General features: G+C 37.9%; 1 protein-coding gene across 2 annotated transcripts in view; it reads right to left on the bottom strand.

Moving 5' to 3' along the window:
• The window catches only part of LOC149225123 (Acyl-CoA N-acyltransferases (NAT) superfamily protein), an 81,256-nt gene extending 58,221 nt beyond the window's left edge, over positions 1 to 23,035 (bottom strand). Inside the window, exon 1 of one of the 2 annotated variants that reach the window (XM_089376924.1) lies at positions 22,812 to 23,035. In XM_089376924.1, the coding sequence (XP_089233050.1) occupies positions 22,812 to 22,944 (133 nt within the window). In that variant the 5' untranslated portion in view covers positions 22,945 to 23,035. The remainder of the gene's footprint in view (positions 1 to 22,811) is intronic. The other variant, XM_089376923.1, reaches the window with a different exon arrangement.
• Positions 23,036 to 26,362: the final 3,327 nt, after the last annotated feature.

The following is a 26,362-nucleotide window of genomic DNA, read 5'->3' as shown; positions in this document are numbered from 1 at the left end:
TGTTTTTGTCCTTAGATACTTAAATTTTATTTTAATGGACTCCACCATTCTGCATTTGAGCATGCAATCTTAGTACTCAAGATTTCCCAGAGCATTGCATATGACATTAATTCATATCCATTCAAGAATATGCCTTCAAGTACTTATGTGCTTGGCTAGTGATAGTGAGCTAGTCATATCTAGTGCACATCCTCCATTAAGGTACATCTTCCAAGTGCTAGAACTTTGTAAAAACACAATTCACTGTTTAATTTCTCCTTTCATATTTGAGCATTATTGTTTTTCAAGCCTTTCAACCCAAGTAGCCTATGCCGAGTTCTGCAGATCACTTAATTTTCTTGAGAGTACTTTCAACCTAGAAAGAGGACTAGGCCTCTTCTTTACTGTGAGATTAGCCTCACCATATACAATGTATCTTAATGTTTTACACATTCTTGCAAGGTTCGATCCCAAGCTCTCTTAAAGCCTTTAATCTTGAGGAGGAACTTGACCTTATAGTCTTATCTTCAGTATGTGTAATCAAAACAAGTGACTTTGTAGATTCAACATTCTACCAGACTTTGCAAAGGTTACTGAATTCACATTCCAAAGGGTTTAGGAGGCATCACTCTTAGATTGTACTATGCTTTGTGTGCAAAAATTCTAAAGTCTTCACCAATATTTCAAACGAACTTCAGTGACTTTACACATAAATGACATTTTGCATTTCCTCTGAGATTCGTCCTTAGTGAGATTTGATCTTACTATATTTGAATTGGAAAGCAAGTAGAGACTTTGATACAAGTTTAACCACAGACTTCCAACTAAGCTTGAAGATATAGTCAAAATTACAGAGAGAAGATACATGTGAAATTTCCTTAATCGTAGCAATTGGAAATTATTCTCCTATCTATTACAGATTATGTTTTCAGAAATTAACCACGGCAAATAATGAATAAAATCACTACTGCAATTTTCACAAATAATAACAAGAACTAAGAAAATAATCCACACACATAAAATTTAGACGCCGATATTTTTGGACAATAGTCCCTAGAAGAACCCTAGTGTGGAGAAATCTAGTTTTGCAGATGAGGGTTTTTTTATTATTAAATCTTCAACAAATTAAGAATTACAACAATCGTTTGCCTCTCATTAGAAAAGCTCTGGCAAATTATCTTCTCTTGGGCCAAATCGACCTAGAAACCACAAAGTCTGCCTCTGCAAAAAATCTCAACCTCTTTGTGTTATTTGCACTCCTACCCAGCAACTCGCACTAGCTACTCCAGTAAGTCGCACTACCTCCAAGAAAATCATTCTACTAGCAAATCTACCTCCGACAACTTGTCTGACCAACTCGCACTCCCTCCAGGAAAATGATATGGCAGCTGGAAAATAAATCGAGCCCCTCTATCACACGCACTGGCACACTGGCTACTCACACTACCAAATTCGACCTTTCTTCTATTGATGAATTTTACCTCCTTCCTCTCATTGGAAACTCAAAATCAACTGAGAAAAATTCTCCATAAATTTTCTTCTCAATATTCTCTATTGAAACCCTTCTATTGGTGTCCCTTGCTTAAACTATGCCCTTTCTCTCACTACAATTCGCTGCTTCTAATTGATATCCAAAGCCCCATCGATTTGCTCTTTATAATCTCTCGTTGACAAATCAATGACCACGATCTAACTCCAATCTATGGCTAAGATCATCTTGACCCCCTTCTCATGACTTTTCTAGAAGTGCTTAGAGCAAAATCAATTTGCTCAATTAATCTGATTTAATTAACCACTTTTCCTAAGTTAGACTTAGGAAAATAATTGATAATTGGCTAATTAATCTAATTAAGACATTTTCCTTAGAAACTTTTTCTGGGTCTTGGAGATAATTATACTCCTATGTTCCTTATCCTCTTAGACACCAATAGAGACTAGAACACCTGTCCGATCTACCAAAACCTAACACTCCCTCTCAGAGAGGAAGGTCTTCTCCACTACTCCCAACTTATCCCTAAAGAAGACAAACTTTTTCTTACCAAAGGCCTTCGTTAGAATATCTGCAACCTGTTGATTTGTGGAAACATACTATAGTCGAACTGATCCACGTTGTACACAATCTCTGATGAAGTGGTATCTGATGTCAATGTGTTTCAACCTATCATGGAACACTAGATTCTCAAAGAGCTTGATGCAACTCTGATTATCACAGTAGATACTGGTCAAATCCATCCTCTGACCAAATAGTGCCACTAGCAACTTTTGAAGCCAAATAGCTTCACATGTGGCCATGCTTGCTACCATGTATTCTGCCTCTGCAGAACTCAGTGCCACGAACTTCTGCTTCCTACTGCTACAAGAGACAACCCCAAATCCAATACTAAAGCAACACCCTAAAGTGCTTTTCCAATCCATTGCACAACCTGCATAGTCTGCATTTGTGTATCCCATCAATTTGACACCATCACCTCGAGTATATCTCAAACCATACTCGACTGTACCTCGTAGATACCATAGCATGTGTCTCGTTGTTGTCCAATGTACTCTCTTCGGTTCCACCATGAACTGACTGAGAGTGTTGACAGCGAAACAAATGCATGGTCTTGTATTGACTGGATACATGAGAGAGCCTATAAGTTGCCTATACAAGGTTGGGTCCATTGTTGCATCCTCTAATGTATCTATCTTCCTCTAGTTGGTAATCATGGGCGTAGACATGGATCTACAATCATGAATCTCTTCAAGATCTCCATAGTATATCTCCCTTGCCTAAGGAATATCTCCCCATCTGTCTACCATACCTCCAATCCTAGGAAATAATGCATCAGTCCCAAATCCTCCATCTCAAAACTCTACTGCTAAGTCCCTCTTGTAGTCCTTTACGAGCCCTAATGACCTTGTCAAAAATATATCATCCACATACAGTACGAGAATGAGCGGCTCACCTCTTAAGTCCTACCATCAAATAATAGAGGTTAGAATCTACCTCAGTTTTCACGAAGCCCATCTACTGCAAGTAAATATCGATCTGACTATACCATGCTTTGGGAGCTTGCTTGAGTCCGTATAGCGCCCTCTTCACCCTGTAAACATGAGTATTTCTCCCATGCGTCTCAAATCCTTTTGGTTGTTTGATATACATCTACTCTTCTATCACCCCGTTTAGGAAAGTTGTCTTGACGTCCCTCTGGTGAATCTGCCATTACATCTGTGTTACTAGAGATATCACGACCCTGATAGAAGTGTATCTAGCCATTGGAGCGAATGTCTCCTCATAGTCTATGCCTTCCTTTTGCACATAACCATTGGCCACGAACCTAGCTGTATATTACTCCACGTTGCCATCTACAGCATAGTTGATCCTGTAGATCCATTGAGAGCCAACCACTACCCTGTCCACTGGTCTAGGCACGACCTCCCATACATCATTCACCATGATGGAGTTGTACTCCTCCACGATTGCATCTTGCCACACCTGATGTTGTGCAGCCTCCTGATAGCTAGAAAGCTCTCTGTCACCAACGCCTTATACCTGTCTAGCTATTTGCGCTCTCTGGTGCTCACTCTAGGAGCTCCCGCGAACTCCTCTGCATCCTTCAATGTTTGAAGCACCTCCCTGTTTCTTCTTCTCCTAGTGGTGAGTGGAGCTTCATGCTCCTCACCCTGCCCCTATTGCTCCATCTGTTGTGAACTCTCCTCGGGACCTGTACCTGTGCCTATACTCGTCACGATACACGTACTAGTGCCTTGAGACTAATATCCCTATTCAACTCTTGGAGCTTCTGCTAACCCACTCTAATCATCTGTTGGCAACACGTGAGATCGTCTGAAGGCTTTCTCCTCTTGGAAATTGACATCTCGTCTCACGATGATCTTCCTACTACTAGGAATGTAGATCCTGTATGTCTTGGACGTTTCATTGTATACAACGAAAAATCCCTTCTCCGTAGTCTAATCCAACTTGGTGTGTTTGTCATCTGGCACATGACAATAAGCTATGCTGTCAAAGATTGTGAAGTGTCCAACCTCTGGCTTCTTTCCTATAAAAGCCTCCTTGGATGTCAACATCCCCAGTGCCCGTTGAGAAACTTTGTTCTGAATATATACTATTGTACTAAACGCCTCTACCCATAGAGACTTAGGCAAATCTTGGTCATATAACATCGCCCTAGCTGCTCCAACTATCATCATGTTCTTCCATTTTGCGACCTTATTCTGTTGTGGGTTGTATGGAGTTGTCCATTCTCTCCTGATGCCCTCCTTCGCATAGAACCCCCGTGAAGGCCTTATTTGTGTACTTGCCTCCATTATTTGTACAAAGCACCTTGATCTTTCTTCTTGTCATGTTATCCACATGAGCCTTAAACTCTTGGAAGCGACTAAAGACTTTGTCCTTTGTCTTCAAGAAATAGATCCAGGTTTTCCTCGAGAAGCCATCAATGAAGGTTGCAAAATATTGATAACCCCTAAGAATTCTTTTAGACAACGAACCACATATATCAAAATGTATCGAGTGTTAGCTCAAGCACACCATTGGCTCTACTATCACTCCTTGGGAATGTTGCTTTCGCCAATTTCCAAGCATGCACCCTCTGCACACATCATCGTGTTTCGTGTTGATTTCTGGAAATCTCGTCATAATCTCCCTAAGCAACCTGAGTACTCCATAGTGTATGTGTCATATCCTCCTATGCCATAGTTCTCCCACGTCCTTGCTACCGCTGCTAATCAGTGCCTTTCGAGTGTCGAACTACAACTTGTATAACTTGTTCCTCCTTACTCCAATATTTTTCACCTTCTTCCAACTCTAGTGTTTAATGTACACCTTTTGCCCAACAAAATAGACAGTGTATCCCTTGTCCTCTATGTTGCACGAAACTTCAAAGAACCCAGCGTTTTGGGCCATACCCGTACCCGGAACTCCGAAACTTGGCCGAAACTCGACTGAAACTCGACCATCATGTAATCATCTATTAGAGTTAATATAGACTTGTTTTTCCTTTTAAATTGTCCTCTATGGGTCTTATTCCCCTTTTTCTTGCAAGATAATGTGTTATTCACTTATATATATATATATATATATATATATATATATATATATTTATATTTACATATATGACATTTCAGCCGGCGTTTCCATTTTTGGGAGGTGACGTTTCTAAACATACCCGTTTCGAAAGCTCCTAAACATTTCGGCATTTCGTGCTACTTAGCTTGTCCTGAAGTACAAAAACTGAAATCAAGTTCATTCCTAAACCTGGCACATGCAGCACATATGTAACATTAGTGTTTTTGCATGACTCCCTCTGAATGTTGACAGTCCCTCTCCCAACTGGAGTACACTTGGACCTGTTCCACATTTGTATCTGGAATCCCATCTCCTCTTCCTAATAATTGGAAAAGAATTCTCTAACTCCCCTCATATGCACTGATGCTCCACTATCAATATACCAGACACCTGTAGATGTAGAGTTAGAGAGGCAAGCTATGAGAGCGAACTCATCCTCTAGTCTTGAAGACAAATCCTCAATGTTGGTTGAAGTTGTTATTTATTGCTTCCCCTTCTTCTTTTCTCCCTTCTTCTAGTTAGGGCATTGGCTGACATAGTGACCATTCTGACCGCGACCAAAACACTTGATTTTACTCAAGTCCTTTTTCATCTTCTCTCCCTTGGACCCTTTATTCGATATTTTCTTGGCCTTGCCCTTTCCTGCAAGGGCAACATTCTCATCATCTTCACGCTTCTGAGTTTTTACACTACTGCTACCACTAACGAGGCTCAACCTAAGCTCTTCTTGAGTGAAATCACTCCATAGGCGATCCCAACCTGGTAACTGGTCTCGTCCATTGATAACTTGGATGAATACATCCCACTTCTTTGAGAATTTGTTCAATGCGGTCCTCACAAGCTCATCATCATCCAATTTATCACCAACAGTTGCTAACTCATCTCTGACTGCGCTGATTCTAGTGAGATAACTCACAATGCTTCCCTTTTTGTTCATCTTCATGTTTCTCAGCTTTTCCCTAAGGATCAGCTTCCTGTTGGTAGTAGCATTCTAGTACAAGTTCATAACTGTGTCCCACATTTTCTTCGTTGTGTCTAACTTTGCGATATGAGGAACTATATGGTCCTTGATTCCATCAAGGATAATCCTCCCGGCTTTGGCATCCTTCTTTTTATACATTGAAAGTTGTTGTGCATTCGTAGGAACAACTATCACACTGGTCGCATACTCCTTGAGACCATTCTCCTCCAACAACAAGAAAATTTTGGCTTTCCAGATGCCAAAATTAGAGGCTCCATCTAACCTGTCCTAATCTCTCAAACCTGTTGAGGCTATCTCTTTGAATTCTTCGAAAACTGGACAACAATAACCAACTAAATCTGGAGAGGTTCAATCTGGGTATTTAACCCTCGACTTTCTCTTCTTGTGCCCTGTGTTTATTTACTCCTGCAAACCCCTATGCTTTAGATTTGCTCTGATACCATGCAAAATTTTCTTAATTATAGCAACTTGAAATGGTTCTCCTATCTATTGCAGATTATTTGTCTTCAAAAATTAACCACGACAAATAACGAATAAAATCACTACTGCAATTTTCACAAATAATAACAGGAATTGAGAAAATAATCCACACATAAAATTTAGACATTGATATTTTTGGACAATAGTCCTTGGAAAAACCCTAGTGTGGGGAAAACTAGTTCTGCGGATGAGGGTTTTAGTATTATTAAATCTTCAGCAAATTGAGAATTACAACAACTACTTGCCTCTCACTAGCAAATCTCCAACAAATTATCTTCTCATGGCCAAATCAACCTGGGAACCACAAAGTATCCCTTTGCGGAAAATCTCGGCCTCTTTGTGTCATTGCCAATCCTACCCAGCAACTTGCACTCGTTGCCTGCAACTAGCACTAGTTGCTCCAATAACTCGCACTTCCTCCGGAAAAATGATTCTGCAAGCAAATTTGCCTCTAGCAACTCATCTAACCAACTCGCACTCGTACCGGGAAAATGATCCGGCAACTGGAAACTAAATCGAGCCCCTTTGTCACATGCACTTGAAAACTGGCTACTCACACTACCAGATTCGTCCTTTCTTCTGCTGATGAATTCGACCTCCTTCCTCTCACTGGAAACTGGAAATCAACTGAGAAAATTTCTCCCGAAATTTTCTTCTCAATCTTCTCTATGGAAACCCTTATGTTGGTGTCTCCCTTGCTCAAACTGCGCCCTTGCCCTCACTGCAATTCGCTGCTTCTAATTGATCTCCAAAGCCCCATCGATTTGCTCTTTATAATCTCTCGTTAACGAATCAATGGCCACAATCTAACTTCAATCGATGGCTAAGATCATCTTGACCCCTTCTCATGACTTTTCTAGAAGTAACTAGAGCAAAATCGATTTGTCTCAATTAATTTGATTTAATTAACCACTTTTCCTAAGTTAGACTTAGGAAATTAATTAATAATTGACTAATTAATCTAATTAAGACATTTTCCTTAGAAACTTTTTCTGGTCTTGGAGATAATTATACTCCTATGTTCCTTAGCCTCTTAAACACCAATAGAGACTAGAACACTTGTCTAAGCTACCAAAAACTAATAATACATACCTTGACTTCTGGTCCTCAATACTTCAATTGTTTGAACAAGGAGGATTTTCAAACCTCCTTTGGTTGCTCCTTCAAAAGAGAATTCAGCTCCAACATTTATTGAAACAAAGAGTGGTATTATTTAAAGACAGAAGAACAACCCTTTTATTCCAGGTATCTCAAACACTGAACATATCTGACCTTCTGCAACTCAATCTATTCTCTAAGGATTCAGATATATGACTGAGTCCTCTTGGTTCTTCTAAAGATCCTCGGCTTACTGCAACATATTAAGACTTGGTTGAATAGATCAAACAAAAATTGTAGGCAGGCTTCTTCCATTGTCTTAGGTATTTCAGATATACTGAAGTAATCCAATAGATTTCTATGTCTTCAATGTTGTGACAGAGATTATTGTTTTTAATTCTGAACTTCAGATTCCTTGGGATAGGCTCCTCCTGCAACCAACTTATACTTGGAAATATTTTTCAAACCTCTAAGGCTATGACTGAGATTCTCAGCCTACCATGACAAGTTCTGAATTTGTTTTGGGGGATTAAGGCTTCAAACCTTAATGAATCTCTCTAAGATTTTCAGCATTCTAAGGCTCCTTCATTTTGAAGTTCCTTTTTGCAATTGATTTCGGCTTTTTAAAGGTCTAGGGCTTTAGGCCTATAGAGACAGATAGCTCAGTATTCATTTCAAACAAGGACATAGTTCATTATGAAATGTATTTCATGAACTAGGGTTTGCTAGAAACAAGGATGACATATCCCCTAAGAAAACCCACATGGGGAAAACCCAACAACCTTTTCAATAGAGAAATCTTCAATTCAACAAAGATACATCTTAGTCAATAACTAGGTCAAACCTGGTCCATCCTCCTAGTCAGGTCATCTGCCCACAGAATAGATTAGGTTTGCCTTCTATCATCCACAGAGATCAATCCTTCCACATAGATTCCCCTTCAGAAATTCAGTTATCATAGAGACAAAACTTCACCCTTCAACAAAGGGTTTCCACAATGATCCAAACTTCATCACTAAGAGAAAAACAAATGTTTGGTCCAGCATTTGAGAGAGAAATGCATCCTTCACTTAACCTCCTAATTCCTCCTCTTTTCCTATCCCTTTCACATGGTTAAACAGAAGATATGTGTGATGTGTGAACTGCCCAATAAGAGGAGGTCGAGCCACTTATATATATGCTTCTTGAGGGGCTGAATAGATGCCTTTTAGAGGCTAGGCCGACTCGACTAGGAGGAGGCCGACTTCATCATTTTGGAGCCTAAAAATTCAATTTTTACAATTTCAAATTTCTTCCTTTTGCGGCAAACATGAAGAACATGTCTTAATAATTTTCTTTTTGTCTCTAGCATGAAGGACATGCTTACAAATACATTGAGGCTAAAATATGCATTATGAAGACCGACCATAGTTACAAAAATCAATAGAATGTTAGAAACCTAATCTTTGAAGGGTTATGGTAAGTTGTCATATTCACTTGAGAAGGAATATGAAGAATCGCAAGGGAATATGAATAGGTGTCGGGAGTCTAAAAGGCCTCTTGGAAGTTGGAAGACGAATCCAAGGGTCAAAATACCATACTTACATGTGCATCATTATAATGAAATGCATCGAATGCTTATTAATCTATCTCTTCCGTTTTCATGTGTCTAACAAATACGTAGTGGCCCCATTTCTTCAAAAGCTTGAAAGATTGCATATGATTTTTTATCATAAACAAAGTACTTCCTTTTAGCTTCATTTATTTTTTTCCCTAAATAATACTAGAGACTTACCTTACTGACTTAAAATTGCTCCAATTATTAAACCACTTACATCATAATGAACTTGAAACACTTTAGTGAAAGGAAGCGCTAGCACTAGTTGTTCAATCGCTTTCTTCTTCAATATTTCATATCTCTTCTCTGCAATTGTTGTCCACTGAAAAACTCCCTTTTTCACGCATTTAGTTAGTGGTGCACAAATCCCTATAAAGTCGCAAAGGAACTTTATAAATGAACCTACCAAGCCATGAAAACTTCTAACATCAAAAGAGCACTTAGGAATAGGCCATTTGACATCCATTTTCTATCTTTCTTGTGTTAAACCAAAAACCTTGATAAACCAGCTCTTCCTATTAAAAAGAACAATTATTCAAGTTGATCAACAACCTTTCCTCTTCAATCTTTCTAACATTTTATCTAAGTGAAACAAATGCTCTTCTCTAAACCCTATAAGGATCAAAAATATCAACAAGATACACAACAACAAGAGTTTCAAAAAAAGGTTTCAAAACTCCATTCATTAGTCTCATTAATGTGTTAGGTGTATTAGTTAAACCAAAAGCCATAACCAAACACTCATATAAGCATTCTTTGTTTTAAATGTTGTTTTCCACTCATCTCTTCTCATTATCCTAATTGATGATATCCTCTTTTCAAATCTATCTTGCAAATAATTTGCTCCACTCAAACAATATATGAGGTCATCCATACTAGGCAATGGAAACCTATAATTGATCATTTTATTATTAATCACTATGAAGTGCCTACAAAGTAACACATGGTAAGCAACCATTTCAACAACATCATAGAGTACCTAGTCTTTGTAATCACCCATTTGGAAATTAAATATGCATTGCCCTAGACAAGTAAATTCATGAACCTTCTACATCCATGATGCCCCGATATGCCCCTATATGTACTAGGATGAGGAATGCATTACAATTTCAAATTCTCAATAACTACTTTGGAGACTAAGTTTTCAATCCTCCTACCATTATTAATTAGGTCAAAATGTTTATCTTGGATTTTTCACTTTGTCTTAAAACTCTTCTTTGGTCAAGTTCTTCAACAATCTTCTTCTCAAGCTTGAGTAGAATCCTTCAAAACATGAGATTTTCTCCTTGCCCTTGCTGTATCTCTGCAACATTATCACCAACAACTAATGATTCATCTGCTTATGTCACGTGTCCTTGCCTCTCCTTTTCTACCTTCATTCTAATTCCATGGACATTCTAATGCCTTGGGTCCTTGCACTCCATATTTTTAGAACATAATAATGTGCCTCTACCTTGTCAAATCCTCTACCTATTTTAGCATTGCTATCTCCTCAAAAACTCTAACTACTACTTGCTTCATCGTCTTTTCTAGTGTTGGCTTGACTAAACTCATACAACATTTACTTTTCTTCTATATCTAGGGCCTCTTCCTCTAGAACTTTGTTTCCTTCAAACCAATTTCTCTTCCACTTTCAATGCAATCTAGTATGCTTCATCAAAGATATGAAAATAATGAGTGCTCATTTCATCTTTGAATCTGAAACCTTAAACCATTAACATGTTTTGCCAAACTTTGAAATTTTGGTTCCTTGATGCCTGATTTTATGGAGATCTTGGAAGACTCTTCAAATTATTCTCTAACATATGCGTCCCTTTGTCTTATATTTTGAGCATGTCTATACAACACTTGCTAATACAGAATAGGTAAAAGACTTTTCTTTAATCATTCTTTCTGATTATTAATCTCATCATTTTACAAGGATTCCCACCACATACTGCAACATGACCTTTCAACTTTGTCAACACAAATCTAACATTATTTGGATCCTTTATTTTCTCAAATTCAAAGTACTTCTCAATTTCACTTAACCAGTCAATTAGAGTCTCAAACTTAAGACTACCATCATAATTACAAATTTCAATTTTGGCATTAGCTCTATCTATTAGGAGTCTAATCAATTGTGCTCTTAGGTCATTTTGTTATCCGCCATTCTTTTTTTATGTTGCTTTGACCTTGGGTTTTGATTGTTCATTAGCATATGTTGGTTGTCTAGCCTGTAATTCTTCTAGTCTTCTTCATATGTCTTCAATTTCTTAATTGCTTGCACCTCTTCATGATGGCATTGCTTTGACTTACCTAGTCATTCTCACTCCAATTACCATTCATAAAATTCACCTTCACTAGAACTATCCTCCACCGGTCACTTTCTTCAACAATGTCCAACTGTTGAAATCACCTTCACCAATGCAAAAGGCAAGCACCACAATGTTGGAAGAACTCTAAACGCAGGAACTAAAATCCTCCTCTAATAACACTTAATGCAATCACAAACCCTACAAATCAAAATTACACAATATAAGCACCATAACACACACCCAACACGAAAAAAAAATTCAATACTCAACAAAACAACAACTAATTTTATAGATTTTTATTAAAACCAAAGACCACTACTCTCGAGCCTTATTACATTATAGAGCCAACTCTCAAGAACTCTAGATTCTACACACTAACCAAATACTACAAAAGCCAGACTCAAAGAGTGAAAAGGATCAATTACATTAAGTTCTCAAATAAGCCAGACTCAGAGTGAAAAGGATCAATTACATTAAGTTCTCAAATAGTTATACCACGAGGCCATACCTATTCAATTCCTAAGTCACATCATTTCTTGGGGTAACCCAAACATTTATTTAATTAATCCTACCTTTACATAGTTATTAATCACCTCCCAAGATGCCAAATGTAACACAATCTTCGGGATTCAAATATTCAAAGTTAAATTGGAAAAGAAAACATAGAGAAGATAACGTGAGTTTTTTCCATGCTCTATGTAGGGTTTAGGTGTGCCCCTTAAACTCCATAAATTTTTTATGAAGTTTTGTGCGCAAGTAGAGACGAATATCTCCTTTACAACATATCCAAATTTTATACTTTTAATCCAAGAATTGAAAATGTGTTGTTGAAAATACTAAACCCATGTTAATGAAAAAGCAAGGCCTTAGTCTATCTGTTAGGTGTTTTGGAGGGTTTTTCAACATATTTTTTGGTCAAATTTGCCTAGAATTTGGCAAGGATTTGTTGGAATCACAAGTTTGAGTTGTGAACTCTCCACAATCCGAGTGCCCCAAGGGTTTTTAAAGGTGTTGAATTCATATATGCAGTCAAAAACCCAATTTAAACAACACAAATGAAGATTCGACCAAAAAAAAATTTCATCGGATTCCAACAAAAACTCCAAAACATATAATAGTTAGACAACGCCAAAAACAAGAAACTCTTATGCATTGGTTTTCAATTTATATGTGGTACTTACATTCAATATTTTCAAATGAAATTTGGTGGTAAGGTAAAGAAAGATGTTCTTTACATCATATCCAAACCTCCAATACGAACTCAAAGAGATAAAAACACATTGACCTAAATACTAGAACCCTATCGTTGCTAAAAATTAGGGTATGGAAACCAAGAAAAAATCCACAAGACTAAAAAGAACTTAGTGTTTACTGATCCACACAAGTTTGCCAAAACCCATAGATGCTCTTGCATCACTAGATTCAGTTGGGGATTTTTTTTAGGGCCACAGGTCAATTTTTAGTTATTTAATTTTTCAAAAGAACGGTTTTTTTCCAAGTAATGTATCATGAGGGAAAGCACCAAGCAATTCCCCTCATTCCAAGTATGTTACCCAAGGTAAATCCTAGATTCTTCAAAGCACAAGGGTGAGTCAACAACTCATAAATAGATCATATATCATCAATAACTGACTCGCTATAAAGAGAAATCTTCTTACATTTTGTAGTAGCACAGACTCTTGCCAACAACCAGGCTCCTACCTGCAAGAGGCTACAACCTCCATTCATTCTCTAGCTCCTACTAGAAGGGAGCTACAACCCAGTTTACTGGCTCCTACCAAAAGGAAGCTCCGACTCCCTCACTGAAGGTTCCAACCCTCAGCAGCTCCGTGCACCACGTTTCAAAATATTTCACACTGGATCCACTTGTCTCAATCAACCATCAAAAAAACATGCAGGCCACCACCCACACTAACCATATACCAAGATACCAAAGACTGAATCCCTAAAGACCAATCATCAATTAAACCACTGCAACCAGATCAAACCAATATACCAATGCACAACTGCCAATACCAATACTGAATACCAAAGTGCCAATCACTGAATAGCAACCACTGAATCACTGAAGCAAACCCTCCCAACAATTTTGTCATGCCATACTAAGTCAAATCACCACTATCAATACCAAATCAACCAAGCCATAAAACTGCTTAATCATACCATGCCAATTCATGTCAAGAATCATCTCTAAAATACACAATATTAATCATCTAAGCCAATACTGGTCATTTATATCTTCATCAAATCATCAATCTAAATACCAAGGCAATTGTCAAGCCAAATCCTGTCAAACCCTTGCAACTTTTACCATACAAAACCAAATATTGTCATATACCAAGCAGTTGTAAAGATGCAAATCCTGTCAAACCCTTGCAACTTTTACCATACAAAACCAAATATTGTCATATACCAAGAAGTTGTAAAGATGCAGCATCAAGTCTCTCAAAGTATCATCGCCATGCTCATAAGCCTAAAGGACAATTATCTTCAAATAAAATACAGGCAGCAACATAAGGAAGAGAACAAACAACAGTACATACGAAATATAAATTATCTCTGCCCCAATAAGCAAATCATTGTAGCACAGCAATACTGCCAGGCCTCTACAATCTATGAGTCATTATTTCAGTTAACCATAGATCAAGAATGTGACTACCAACTATGACATTAGCTCTTCACAAGTCATCAAAACTTTGCAACAAGTCATACAGCAATATATAGTCTCTGTAAATAACGGTCTCTGCAACCAAAACAGATCTAGACCTTGCAATCATCAAATAAACATTTCTTCAAGTCATGTTCTCAAAACTCTGTCCATAGTCAAGCATTTGCCACATAGGTCTTCGAGCAACAAACTCAATCTAGGAGGTCAAACAAAGCTTCACTAGTTTCAACAAGAGAATATACAATCATTTTGTCAACAGTTCAACAAGTGCCCATAAAAGACATTCTGCCAAAACCCTCTCTCTCTGCATGCGAATTCAAGTCTCTATGGATCTCTGCATCAAATTCTCAAAAACAAGTGCAAATCAAAGGTCTCACTGTCACTATAATTGAGAGAAGAGTCACATACTATCAAACTGTCCAAGATACTAAGAGATCTCTGCATAGGGACAGAACTAGTTACTGAAAAATCCCTCTGTCTATTTAGTCAAGTCTGCATTCTAACATCAAAGCTGCATACCCTCTGTCATCTATCTCTGCATATTCATACAAGGACAATCTCATTGATTTTCTATCATAACCTTCGACAATTTACAAAAGGAGCAAGTTATTTGAGCCACATATCCATTGTCATAATCTCAATACATCTTCTTTATCCTGTAAACATAAAGAACAGTGCATCTATAAACATTTTCCCATTCATTCCAAAACACATAAATTTTTGCCTTGTACTAAATCAGTCCTGCAAAGCATTCATTAGTCACTGCATAATTATAAAAACTTTACCATGCATAGTTCTTAGATCAGTTCGATCTACATTAGACACTTACTCAACCTGCAATCAAACAAATAAGCACACAAGCAATTAACCATTGGACTCTCTACCATTTGCTCCATACCTTCAACCATTGGACTCTCTACCATTTCCTCCATACCTTCAGATCTCTTGAAATCTAAATCTCCTTCATGCTTCCACTCATTAGAGAAATTTTGAGGTCAAAAATGGGCCTCAAAACAAAAATGTACAACCAAAATCAACTTTATAATAACCAATAAGAGATCTAAATCTCCTTCATGCTTCTACTCATTAGAGAAAATTTGAGGTCAAAAATGGCCCCAAAACAAAAATGTACAACCAAAATCAACTTTATCATAACCAATAAGATTCAAGATGTTGATGTCAACCATGGGGGATGATTCACAATTTTTGGAATAAAAAAGTAAAAGGATAAAAAAAAACTACTTTTCAACTCGTGTTTAAACTTATCTCCCTACAGTTTTACTCAAATTTCGAGCAGGAGTACTCACTGGATGCAGAATTTGATTCCCATCCAAGGAGTACCCATGTTGCATACTTTTGGTGGACCCTGCTACACGAAAAATAAGAAATACATGAAAAACGTGATTGCAATCACATTTTTTTACGTATTTCTCATTTTTTGTGTAGCAAGGTCCATCAAAAATATGCAACATGGGTACTCCTTAGTTGAAGAATTAAATTTTGCATCCAACGAGTGCTCTCGCTCGAGATTTGAGTAAACGCGTAGGGAGATAAGTTGAAAATATGAGTTGAAAAAATAGTTTTTTTTCTTTAATCCCTTTAAAATTTGATGATGTAATCTAATCTTGTTTTATTATTTCCACTATTATTTTATAATATTCCTTAGGAGGCCCATTTTTAGACCTCAAAATTTCTCTAATGTGCGCACCTGCGGAAGGCAATTCACAAAAGAACTTATCGAAGGCATACTTTAAAATGTCTATCTCATTCTTCCTTTTATAGCCATTCGATCCTCCCAATACCTCGGGCCAAAACCAATGTTTTCAAGATACCACAAGTAAATAAACCAAAGTAATTGTTGACTATGTCAATTCCTCTTGCACGCACAAATTCTTGTCGACGAAACCATGGATTCGTGCTTGGTTTTTATTTTTCTTTACCTACAAACGTGGCCGCACTAACAAAACAGAGAGATCTCAGTTGCAGTTGCCCTGATAGGCTTCAATCTATACAGTTGAAGGCTTCTATCCACCCTGATAGGCCTTCCTTCGTGCGGTTGGGGCTTAATATAGGAAAAACATTGCTCTTCTCATGCCAGACCTTAGCAGGCTTCGTCCTTATGTTGTTCAACACCTATTCAACAGATTTTAACCTCTGCAACTCATGTGCATCATCTGCAATATCTCAGTATACTTGTGTGAGCCCCATCCAAGCCTAATCCGTTTCTGCCTCTTCTTACACTACCATAATCATCCTGTACTCTCTCCCTGCACACTGCACTAGCGAGCAAACTGTGATGGTCATAGATAGGTTGATATTAGTGTAGGTTTCCAAGGACAACACTAGAGCAATAACACCAACAGTTCGTTGTGGATCTATCCACTTGGAAGCCTTTGGAGGTTAAATGTTGAACCTTTGACTCATCTTCTTCCTTTTTCGATGGGGACATTCCACTCTCTTGGGTATATGTTTGTTGAAGACTTGTACATGTGGCATTGACTCCATTATTTTATGTATTGTCAAATAATTAGTTGGAGGAAATGATTATTTCCTCCTTCCTATGCTAGATGTAGGGTTCTCACATGAAAAACTATTATTTTAGTGTAAAGGAAGTTGAGCTAGACTCTATATAAAGAGTGGCCCTCCTTCATTTGTAGTCATGGTTGGAATGTTGGAACTTTCACTCCTTGGAGCTTAATTGAGATATATTTCTTGGAGCATATATGATGTATCAAGGTTATTTCTTTGTGAGATTTGGTGTCAATTCATGTAGCTCTTCTATCTTAGTTTCTATTTGGTGCATAGATATTGATTGTGAATGCTCAAACCTTCTACAAGCTAAAAAGATCCATCCCTTAAACTTTACGACTTGGAAGGAAGACAATTTTTGGGTAACTCCTCTCCTTCAGTTTGGTAATTATCTGATTATTTGTCGTCTATCCATTTAGGAACCCTACAAAGGGTATTGAGTATGCTTATCAAGCTATAGTTGATCATGTTGGTGGAGATGCTCCCTTGAGGAACCCTTCTTGTAGGGCCTTGGTCTTCATTGTTTATCTTGATTAGATAGGAAACTATTTTGTCCTTTGGCTCTAGTCTCTTCATCATAATCCTTATAAAATAGATCAATTTTAAAGAGAGGTTTTCTTCTCGACCCCATACCCCATAAGCCCCCTTCCATTCACATTGACTCCAATCTCTACTTCCTTCCATCACCTATTTTATATTCTAAAAAAACCAAAAAAATTGTTTTCCTAAAACTACTCTCACTTCACCTTGTGCCTCGTTGATTAGATTTAGTAATGCTACTATGGATACCCCTTAAGCCAACTTAAAGTGAAGAGGATGAGTTGCTTAGATAACAATAATGACTGTCCTAGTAGTCCCTCTTGAGTTGTGCCTTGTGAATTAGGGCTTTTAACATCCAATACAATTTTCAAGAGGATGATTATGAATGCTTTGTCACCATATTGAAGACCTCGAGTTGTGCCTTGTGAATTAGGGCTTTTAACATCAAATACAATTTTCAAGAGGATGATTATGAATGCTTCTTCACCATATTGAAGACCTACGAATTGCAATGAAGGCAATTCTAAGAACACAACTAAAATAGCCAACTAGATTGGTTCTCCGTGATAGGAGATAAAAAGTAATAACTCCAATAACAGTGCAGCAACTTACTAATGAGCAACTTTAAAACTAACTTCAACAGACCAGGCTCCGAGAATGAAATAATAGAAAATAATATTGGTAAATTCAAATGGATTACCCTTTGAACATGGTTCAAAAGACAACTATACACTCTCTATATCATAGTTAGCATATAAAAATACGGATACCAATTTGAATTCAATAAAGATTAAAAAAATTCGAAGGGAAAATTCCAGCATGAAAAAAATGAGTATGCATCCTATCAATCTGAAAAGAAATGCAAATTCCTCACAATTTAAAAAGTAAAAACCACGGAAACATTGATGACATATGCTCCATTCATTAACCTAATATACACCTGACAAAAAACACTTGAGCAAGTAGACAAATTAATGGCTCGAACGAGCGAGCAACACAAGAGTTACAAGTCGGCAAAAAAATGCATAATGTTTTGGTTTTTTTATTTTTATTTTTAAATAAGTTTTTTTTTTTAATTGAGCTGAACCACTGCAGAATTTCAACCCTACTCTTGCTCTTCAGTCAAACGTATGCCCAATCAGATTGTAAAAATTTGATGTTCATGAATCGAATCAAGTCGAATTTTTCCCATTATATGGCCACACCAACTTGGAGCTGAATTCTCACACCGAAATGACCAATACAACCGTATCTTGTAACTATGTACCGGGTTTATCAAATATTGGAATTTGGCCTTTTAAGATATCTGTATTGGTGTATCAGATATTGGAATTTGGAGCATGGTAAAAACACAAATTGACTTAGAAAATAAGAGGATTAGGGAGACCGGTTTTAAAGATTATATCTTTAGTCAAAGAAAACTATTACTACAAAATCTAGCATGCCTAGTGCAAAACCTCAATTGGCAATCTAGGTCTTATGGCAACAAAGAGAATAGCCACCATTGTCACCTCAGTGGCCACTCTCCTATTGTTCTATGGTTGTCCCCACAAAGGAAGTCTCCCTGACAAGACTTAAAGGTTAAATGACTATGGTTCCAAGCCAAATGACTCGTTAAGGAGTTAGCAGATAAATCACCTAGAAATGTCTTCAATAAAGGAGGGTTCAAGGGTGATTAAATTCTGATGGTTATAGTAGAATGTATCGGCAAAACTTTGGAGGCCAAGATAAGAGCTATACAGCGTGCAAAAACATATAACAGCAAAGGAATAGTCTATAAATGATGAAATCAACAAAGGAGTGAGAGTTAAACGGTGATTAAATTCTGATGGTTATAGGAGAATGTATCGGCAAAACTTTGGAGGCCAAGATAAGAGCTATACAGCGTGCAAAAACATATAACAGCAAAGGAATAGTCTATAAATGATGAAATCAACAAAGGAGTGAAAGTTATTAAAGAGGTAAGCAAGGAACAGGTCAGCTATAAGTTTTCAGCAGTTAAAAAATGCATAGAACAGCAATAAATATCAAGACAGCAGCCCTAGATTTGGGGTAAAAACATGCAATTAATGGTATATTTTACCTCTCAAATTTATTAAAATGCAATTCCTACCAATAGAACAATAACATACAGATATAAAATTGCTATAAAATGTAGATTTAGACCAAACCCTAACCCTAGTTACCAGACAATAAAAGAGAGAAATTTTAAAATGCGATCCCACAACTAGACTATTGCCTCTATTCAATTGGACAATGGAATCAAAAAGGGCAAGGTCAATGATAGAAAGACTTGGATGAAGAGGGTGGAAGACTAAATAGCTTCTCTTAGAAACCCTAACAACTTCTTTTAGTAGGAGATTTAAAATCAAAGGATGCATGCAACAAGTTCCTTTGATGGATTCTTGAATGACAAATTTTACATCACATGTAGAAACAAGATTTCATGAAAGATTTTGCACTTTTTAATATGGCGCAATAGAAACCCTAATTCAAAAAATAGCATGCAAAATGGAAGTAAATGACAATAAACTTAGACCATTTGATCAATAATAACGTCATCAATCCAAAGATAGTATTTCCATGCAAAAATATGCTCTCCAAAACAATTCACATGACTATTCATCCATTGCGTCCGAGAGAAAAAGAGACAAGACTAGTGTGCACTCAAGAGAAGAGACAAGAGAATGTGATGATGAATAAGTGAAAATGACTTCCCTCTATTTATATGAGGCAACCAAGTCATTTTTCACTAATTTACAACAAAAAGCCCTAAAAATTTGCTTTAAGTGTTCAACTACGCTACGAGGTCACAAGCCAACCTCAAGATAGCTTTACAAAATGATAAAACATAATAAATATATCATAAATCATAAATCATCCACACGTGTGGGAGGAGAGACTTTCCAACATGACATCATCCTCCAAAAATGGGCATCTCCATCAAGCAAGTGACAAAGTGGGTCCAAGAGTGCTCCTCACTCCAAGGGACATCATTAAAATGCATGGGTACATATCCAAGTAACATCTCCTCCACCAAGCCGCCATTCTCAAGAAGGCTCATGTCACCTTCCTAAGGCATGCATGGGTGACATGGCAGCCCTAGAATCAAGCGTTGTCATCAAAACATGGTGTGCTAGCCCTCCCAAGCCATCTCAAGTGGTCTCCCTCATCATCTGGGCTTTGGAATAGGGCGACATCCATCAAATAAGTACAAGGCTAGCCTGGGGACATTTTGGGTCCATCTGGGCACATCATCAATCAAGCCAACGCCTTGGCTTCTTAGCTTAACATTTCAGCATCCGGAAGTGTAGCAAGGGGCATACAACCATGTGGACTCTCCTCAAAGCTCAATGCTCATCTCAAGAGGGAAAGGTTGGGGCTACAGTGCCATATGTACTCTCCAAGCTAGGGTAGACGTCCTCTTTATTGTGTTAGAGAGGTGCCAAGCCATCCCTCCAGGGATCTTTGTTGCATGTGTGATGAACCACCTAAAACATACTCTCAAGATCAAGTGAGATCAATAGCATTAAGAGAAAAAAAAAACATTACAGTATCATAGTGGACCATATTCAATGTTAGGGGCACAAAAATACCTCACATAAACCTTGTCTTTTTTAGCTCCAGATTTGTAAGCAAGTTACCACACTTATGTCAGGGGTGATCATGCAAATAGCCCTATTACGGGTGCTTCCAACCCCCAAGGGGAAGGACATTTCATAGGTAGACCCATCAACCTATAGATGCATGTGATAGTTGTGGTCATGGAATGGGAAAGACTTCAAGGATGATGGCCTTAGCCATGGTACCAGCTGAAGGAGGTTCAACATCTTAAGTATAATGATGATAAGAGGGAGCAATTGTGGAGGCATGAGCTATCCCTTTCGTCAACCTATTGTTTCCACCCATTTGGTATGCCTTTTACTTTAAGGATTTGTCCTTCTTTCTTGCATTGCTTAGGTGCACTAGTTCGCTTTATGTTTTTTTAATAGCCCTTAAGGATGTAGCATCGTTCATCGGGGTTGAAACTTGAAACATCCATAAGTTCTTTTATTTAGATAAAGCATGGAATGCTTAGGAACTGGGTGATGGCCAATGAGGTGGGTAGAGCTCATGCTAGACTTTTTCCCATGCACTCATTCAATGTCCCAACCATGTTTTGCATTTTTCATTTTCTTTAATTTGTAGCTTCATATGCTTTTATCTTTCTTTCAGTTGCATCAACCTCTTAGGGCAAATTTTAGAGCCCTAACTCAGATATGAGGACATAAGGTTCAATTCCTATGACCATGACAATCAACCCAAAGAATGGAAGTGAACATAAGGGAAACTTGAAAGGTGGTAAGGATGGATTACCTTGGGGACACTATATCAATCGGTGCCTCCTATTAGTGCCCCTCTTAGCTGTGGAAGAAAAAGGGCCTCAGGGTAGGTCACAATGGACTAGGGTCAAAGGATAATCTCTCAAGTATGGTAACAAGGGTACAATCAAGAGTGGTCAATCATCCAGCTTGGCCTGTTATCCATATTAGTATGCCCCAAACATTAAATGACAGCACATGATTACAAAAATGGTTATCGTACCTTCCAACAAATGACCCACCTTCAAAAAGTATGCTAGATGGGAGAACGCGTTGACCAGAGCATATGTAGGGAGCTTTAAAGTAAAGTTATCTGTGGATCATCATACGCTTGCTAGCTGGCTCGCTAGCCAATGGGGAGAAGGAATTTCTCCTAGGGGTTACCCACTTTGGTGGGTAACAGAAACAAAGCTTAGTGATAAAAGCAGTGGCATGTTAGGGCGCCCATCAAGAATAACAGGTTGGGGTCGGGCACAAGTACTGAGTAAATTTGGCGGGAGAGTAAGCCCTGCCTTTAACAGTTTAGCCAGAAAGTGCCCGTGATCAATTTATCATTTTAAAGTTGTCTTGCCAATGTAAACAGATCAAGTGTGGTGCCTGATATTGGGTCAATTGTAATGCTGATAGAGCTAAAAAGGAAGCATTTCAAGAAAACCTAAAGACAGTTGCCAAACCTAAATGAATACAAATAGGGTTTTGGTTCATAAGCCGGGGTTGACAGTGTGTGTGTTTTTAAGCAATCCACCAGGTTCCATTCTCACTGTGATACGCCCCACCTGAGTGTGACATAAGTTTCAAAAGGATGATACCAGATGCGAGTCCTCATTGGTTTTGATTACATTCTCACTGTGGTACGCCCCACAAGCTCGCTGAGGACCGGGCATGTTCCTCTGTCGGAGCACTTCACAGAAAAATTGTTGACAGCAGAGACATGAATATTGGGTGCAACGAATATGGGATGTTCGGAGCCCAATTATAGGATAAGATCACCGGCAACTACATGTTTTATTCGCAGATCTCTCCACTGCGTGAATTAAAAATGAAAAATTTGACCTTCCCAGAAATCCAATTACACTTAAAACGAAAGTGGTGCCAACATAACAAACTTAAACTATTACAGATCTCTGGATTGACTGCGTCAAGGATAGGTATTCGAAGCTGGCTAGAAAACCCAATTGATGTAATAAAACAGACAAGTTCATCTTTGCTTACCTTCTACAGGTGACCGGTGCCAGAGGTTCGATGTATTCCATGGAGATTTATGTGCTGGAGGCTTTGGATGAACATATGGCAGATGAGCATGGGGTACGCATAGGCTTACAGACAATGAAAGGACGGTTTGCATTGCGTATTAATGCGAGATTTTATTGTGCTGCTGCTGGAGTTCTTCGCTCACTCCATACATAATGCGCTGCAGCTTTTGTTTTTAGCTGAAATGGGATATTCTGGAGTACTCTACTAGCTTATTACCATGTGCCATTTGGGCCACAAAACCATCAGGGTATTAAAGTCATGTTTTGTGCGTACATGCATTTTGGTATTACATTTTACGTGACTGGTATAGCCTCAGTTGAAATTTGTTGATGGTTTGATTGTCGAGTAATTATGTTTGTGTATTTTGCTTTTCGTTTTTGCAAATTTAATGACATTACTTCCTCTTTTTTCCAATTTTTTGTTTTTTATTTTTATCTCAAATTTCCTTAGGAATATTGAAAATGTAGTTTTAAGTTAATAAGTTTACCTGATTTGAGTGATTGAAAATTTTAAAGATGTTAAATTTATTTTTCAGGTAAAAACAAAAATTAAATAGAGAAACATTATAATTTTATCAAAAATTGTGTGTTAAAAAAAAAAACCATTTTGTTAAATTACAGTAATATTTAATAATATAAATAATATATAAAATTCAATATAATATATGATCTTTATGTTAATGGGACATTTAAAGAAGTAATACTATTCATAAGAATATAATGGTGTATTAGAGAAAGAATATAATACAAGAATATAATGGTGTATTAGAGAAAGTGATTATGTTTATTTGCTTGGTTTATAATACAAGAATATAATGGTGTATAGAGAAAGTGATTATGTTTATTTGCTTGGTTTATAATACAAGAATATAATGTTGTATTAGAGAAAGTGATTATGCTTATTTGCTTTGTCTTTTGGTACAAAGTAATTATATTTATTTGTTTTGTTTTGTTTTGTATTTTTCTTTTTTGAATGGATTATGTATGTGAGAATAACAAGGTCGCATAGCTAGTGTTCTATGTTGCTTAGTTTAGATATAGTTATCAACCAAAAGCATACATAGAGGTCAATATCTTTTGGAGAGCCAAAATTCTTATTGCTCAGTTAAGGACTAATTCTCATGAACTCTGTTGTGAAACAGGGCACTGGAAAAGGCCAAAAGAAGTGTGGGAGGAAAGAGTATGCATTTAGGAAAGAGTATGCATTTTTTATTCTTCCGGAAAAGTGGAAACAGAAAATCATTTCATTTTAGAATGTGAGGCCTTCCAAGACAACAGGGAAAGTTATGCAGATATGCTTGCAGCTAGCTCTTGAGATAATCTCTTTAGCCGAGGGGTTTATCGAGAAACTAGGAGCATTTATTGTGAAGCTTTACAGGAAAAGGGCCTAATACATCAAGCAGATGAAGAAGCAATCTGTCCCACAGGCTATCTTTAGCCTCCTAGAGTTAAAATAATTTATTTCTTCTTTCTTCTTTCTATAGCTAAAAAAAAATCATTTGATTCACTTTTTGCATGAAGCCATTGAAAAATAAATAAATAAGTGTCAGAATCTTTTGGATGTGAACTCTGTAGAAAGATTTTGACAATATGAATAACTATGCAAATCTCCACTCATAAATAAATAATGTTTTTAAATAAATCTTGACAACTATATATAGTAAATTTTAATTGCAGTTAATTTTTTTATTGTATTGAATTTGAAAAAAAATCATTTAAAAAAAGAGTTGAAAATATAATTTAAATTTAAATTTTAGATTTTTCCACATACATTTTTTATTAATTTTATTTAAAATTTGGTTAAAAATGATTAAAATTATAAATTAAATACTTTTAATTTTTTTAAATTTATTTATTTAAAACACAATTTTAATAAAATAAAAATATTTTAATTTTATAAATGAAAAATAGGCCAACTATCTCCTTTGGATTCCAAATGTGCTTCTACAAAGATTTTGATGAGTCTGTGATGATAAAGAGAGTTATCAATGGACCTAGACTCTCTCTGTATGCTAAATGACATTTTCTTAAGACTTTGAAGTAGAAAGTAAGGCAAATTAATCTCATTCCCATCAACAAAATGCATCATGAGCCGATTGATCGGACATGGTCGGATGGCGCCGCTAGGGTTTGATCCAGGAACCCTAGGCCTAGGGTCTAGCTGAAGCAGATGGCGCAGAGAGGACAGAGAGAGTACAGGCTACGGGCTAGCTGGCATCTCCATCAAGGACGGCAAAGGCAGGTTTCGGCAGTTAGTGACAGCTGGGAGCAGGTTGGAAAGTGGTCTCTACGACAGCGACAAACGGAGTTTTCCCTGCCCTGCAGCTGCTCTTCCGGTTTCCTGAACACGACGGTTTGGTCACGGTTTCAATCTCGTGAAGGTCTTCAAACTTGGTGGTATTACCCTGAAACGGCACCCGGTGGCGGTTTTGGACAGTTTCCTCTTCGGGCTTCGAGCGTAGGTCGGTTACAGTTTTTTACGGAGCGTTTTTAACCATGGTAAATTCAAATGATGCGGTTGCACTGGACCCGGCTCCTGAAGATATTCTCACTGTTTGGGGCAAGGAAGTCACGGAGAAGAGTATTAATGAAATTATTGGGCAACCGAACAGTTTCCCTGGTGTGTTTTTTCCGGCAGGTGTCTCGTGGCGGCATAACCCGGTGAAGGGGCTTCTGGAAGAGAGCTTGGAACTCTCAAGCAGCTATGGGGGTGGAGGAAGACTCACGGAGCCTTTAAGCCCTCACCATTACCTCGGCATACAGAAGGAGAAGGTCGGCACCTCCCCCGTTGGTAAGTCCTCCTCTCCGTCAAAAAATTTTGTTTCATCGGGCGGTCTCGAGGATATAATCAACTCGCCCCAACTTCATGGAGTATGGAGATCGGTGGGTGGCGTTCAGAGTGTGGGGAAAGTTGGGGGAGAACAGCCCTCCCTGGAGAATGTAAAAAGAAATCTGATTTCGAAGGACCGTCTGCCGGGTCTTCTTGAAAGGGATGAGGGTAATGCGGGTCAGTTCCATTCTATGCATGAGGGGGTCTTCTTAAACCATAAGCAGTGCGAAAATTCTTTGCATGAGGGACACTCGGCCCTAGGAGAAGCGGGCAGTCCTGTGGAGGGTCTGGTTGATTCCTCACTGGCCAATGAATTCCAAAACCCTAAGGACAAGGGGAAAACCTTAGGGCAGGAGGAAGGCGATCTACCTTCGCCTACTGTCAGAAAGAGCCCGGAGCCGGCATCCGAGAAAATAGAGGATAAGAGAAAGAAGGCGAAAGCGTGGAAAAGGAAGCGGGTTTCAAATCTGGTTTTGGGCATGGATGTCCAGGTCGAAGAAGCTTTGGAGGTTGCCGAGTGCACTCTTGTGGGCAGAGCAAGAGGGAGGTACGTATCTGGAAAATTCCTAAGACAATGGGCTGAGAGCCAATGGTTGGAGACCCCAGCAAAGTCTTTCAGAACGGATACGCTGCTTAAAGGATGGTTCAGGGTGAAATTCGATTCTAAGGAAGCCATGGAA

This window comes from Pinus tabuliformis, chromosome J, assembly GCF_031772625.1.
Source record: "Pinus tabuliformis cultivar Carrire ecotype Pingquan chromosome J, CPIR1, whole genome shotgun sequence".
NCBI classification, from domain to species: domain Eukaryota; kingdom Viridiplantae; phylum Streptophyta; class Pinopsida; order Pinales; family Pinaceae; genus Pinus; species Pinus tabuliformis.
The sequence above is the reverse complement of the archived record's forward strand: the minus strand, read 5'-3'. Positions and strand labels throughout refer to the sequence as shown.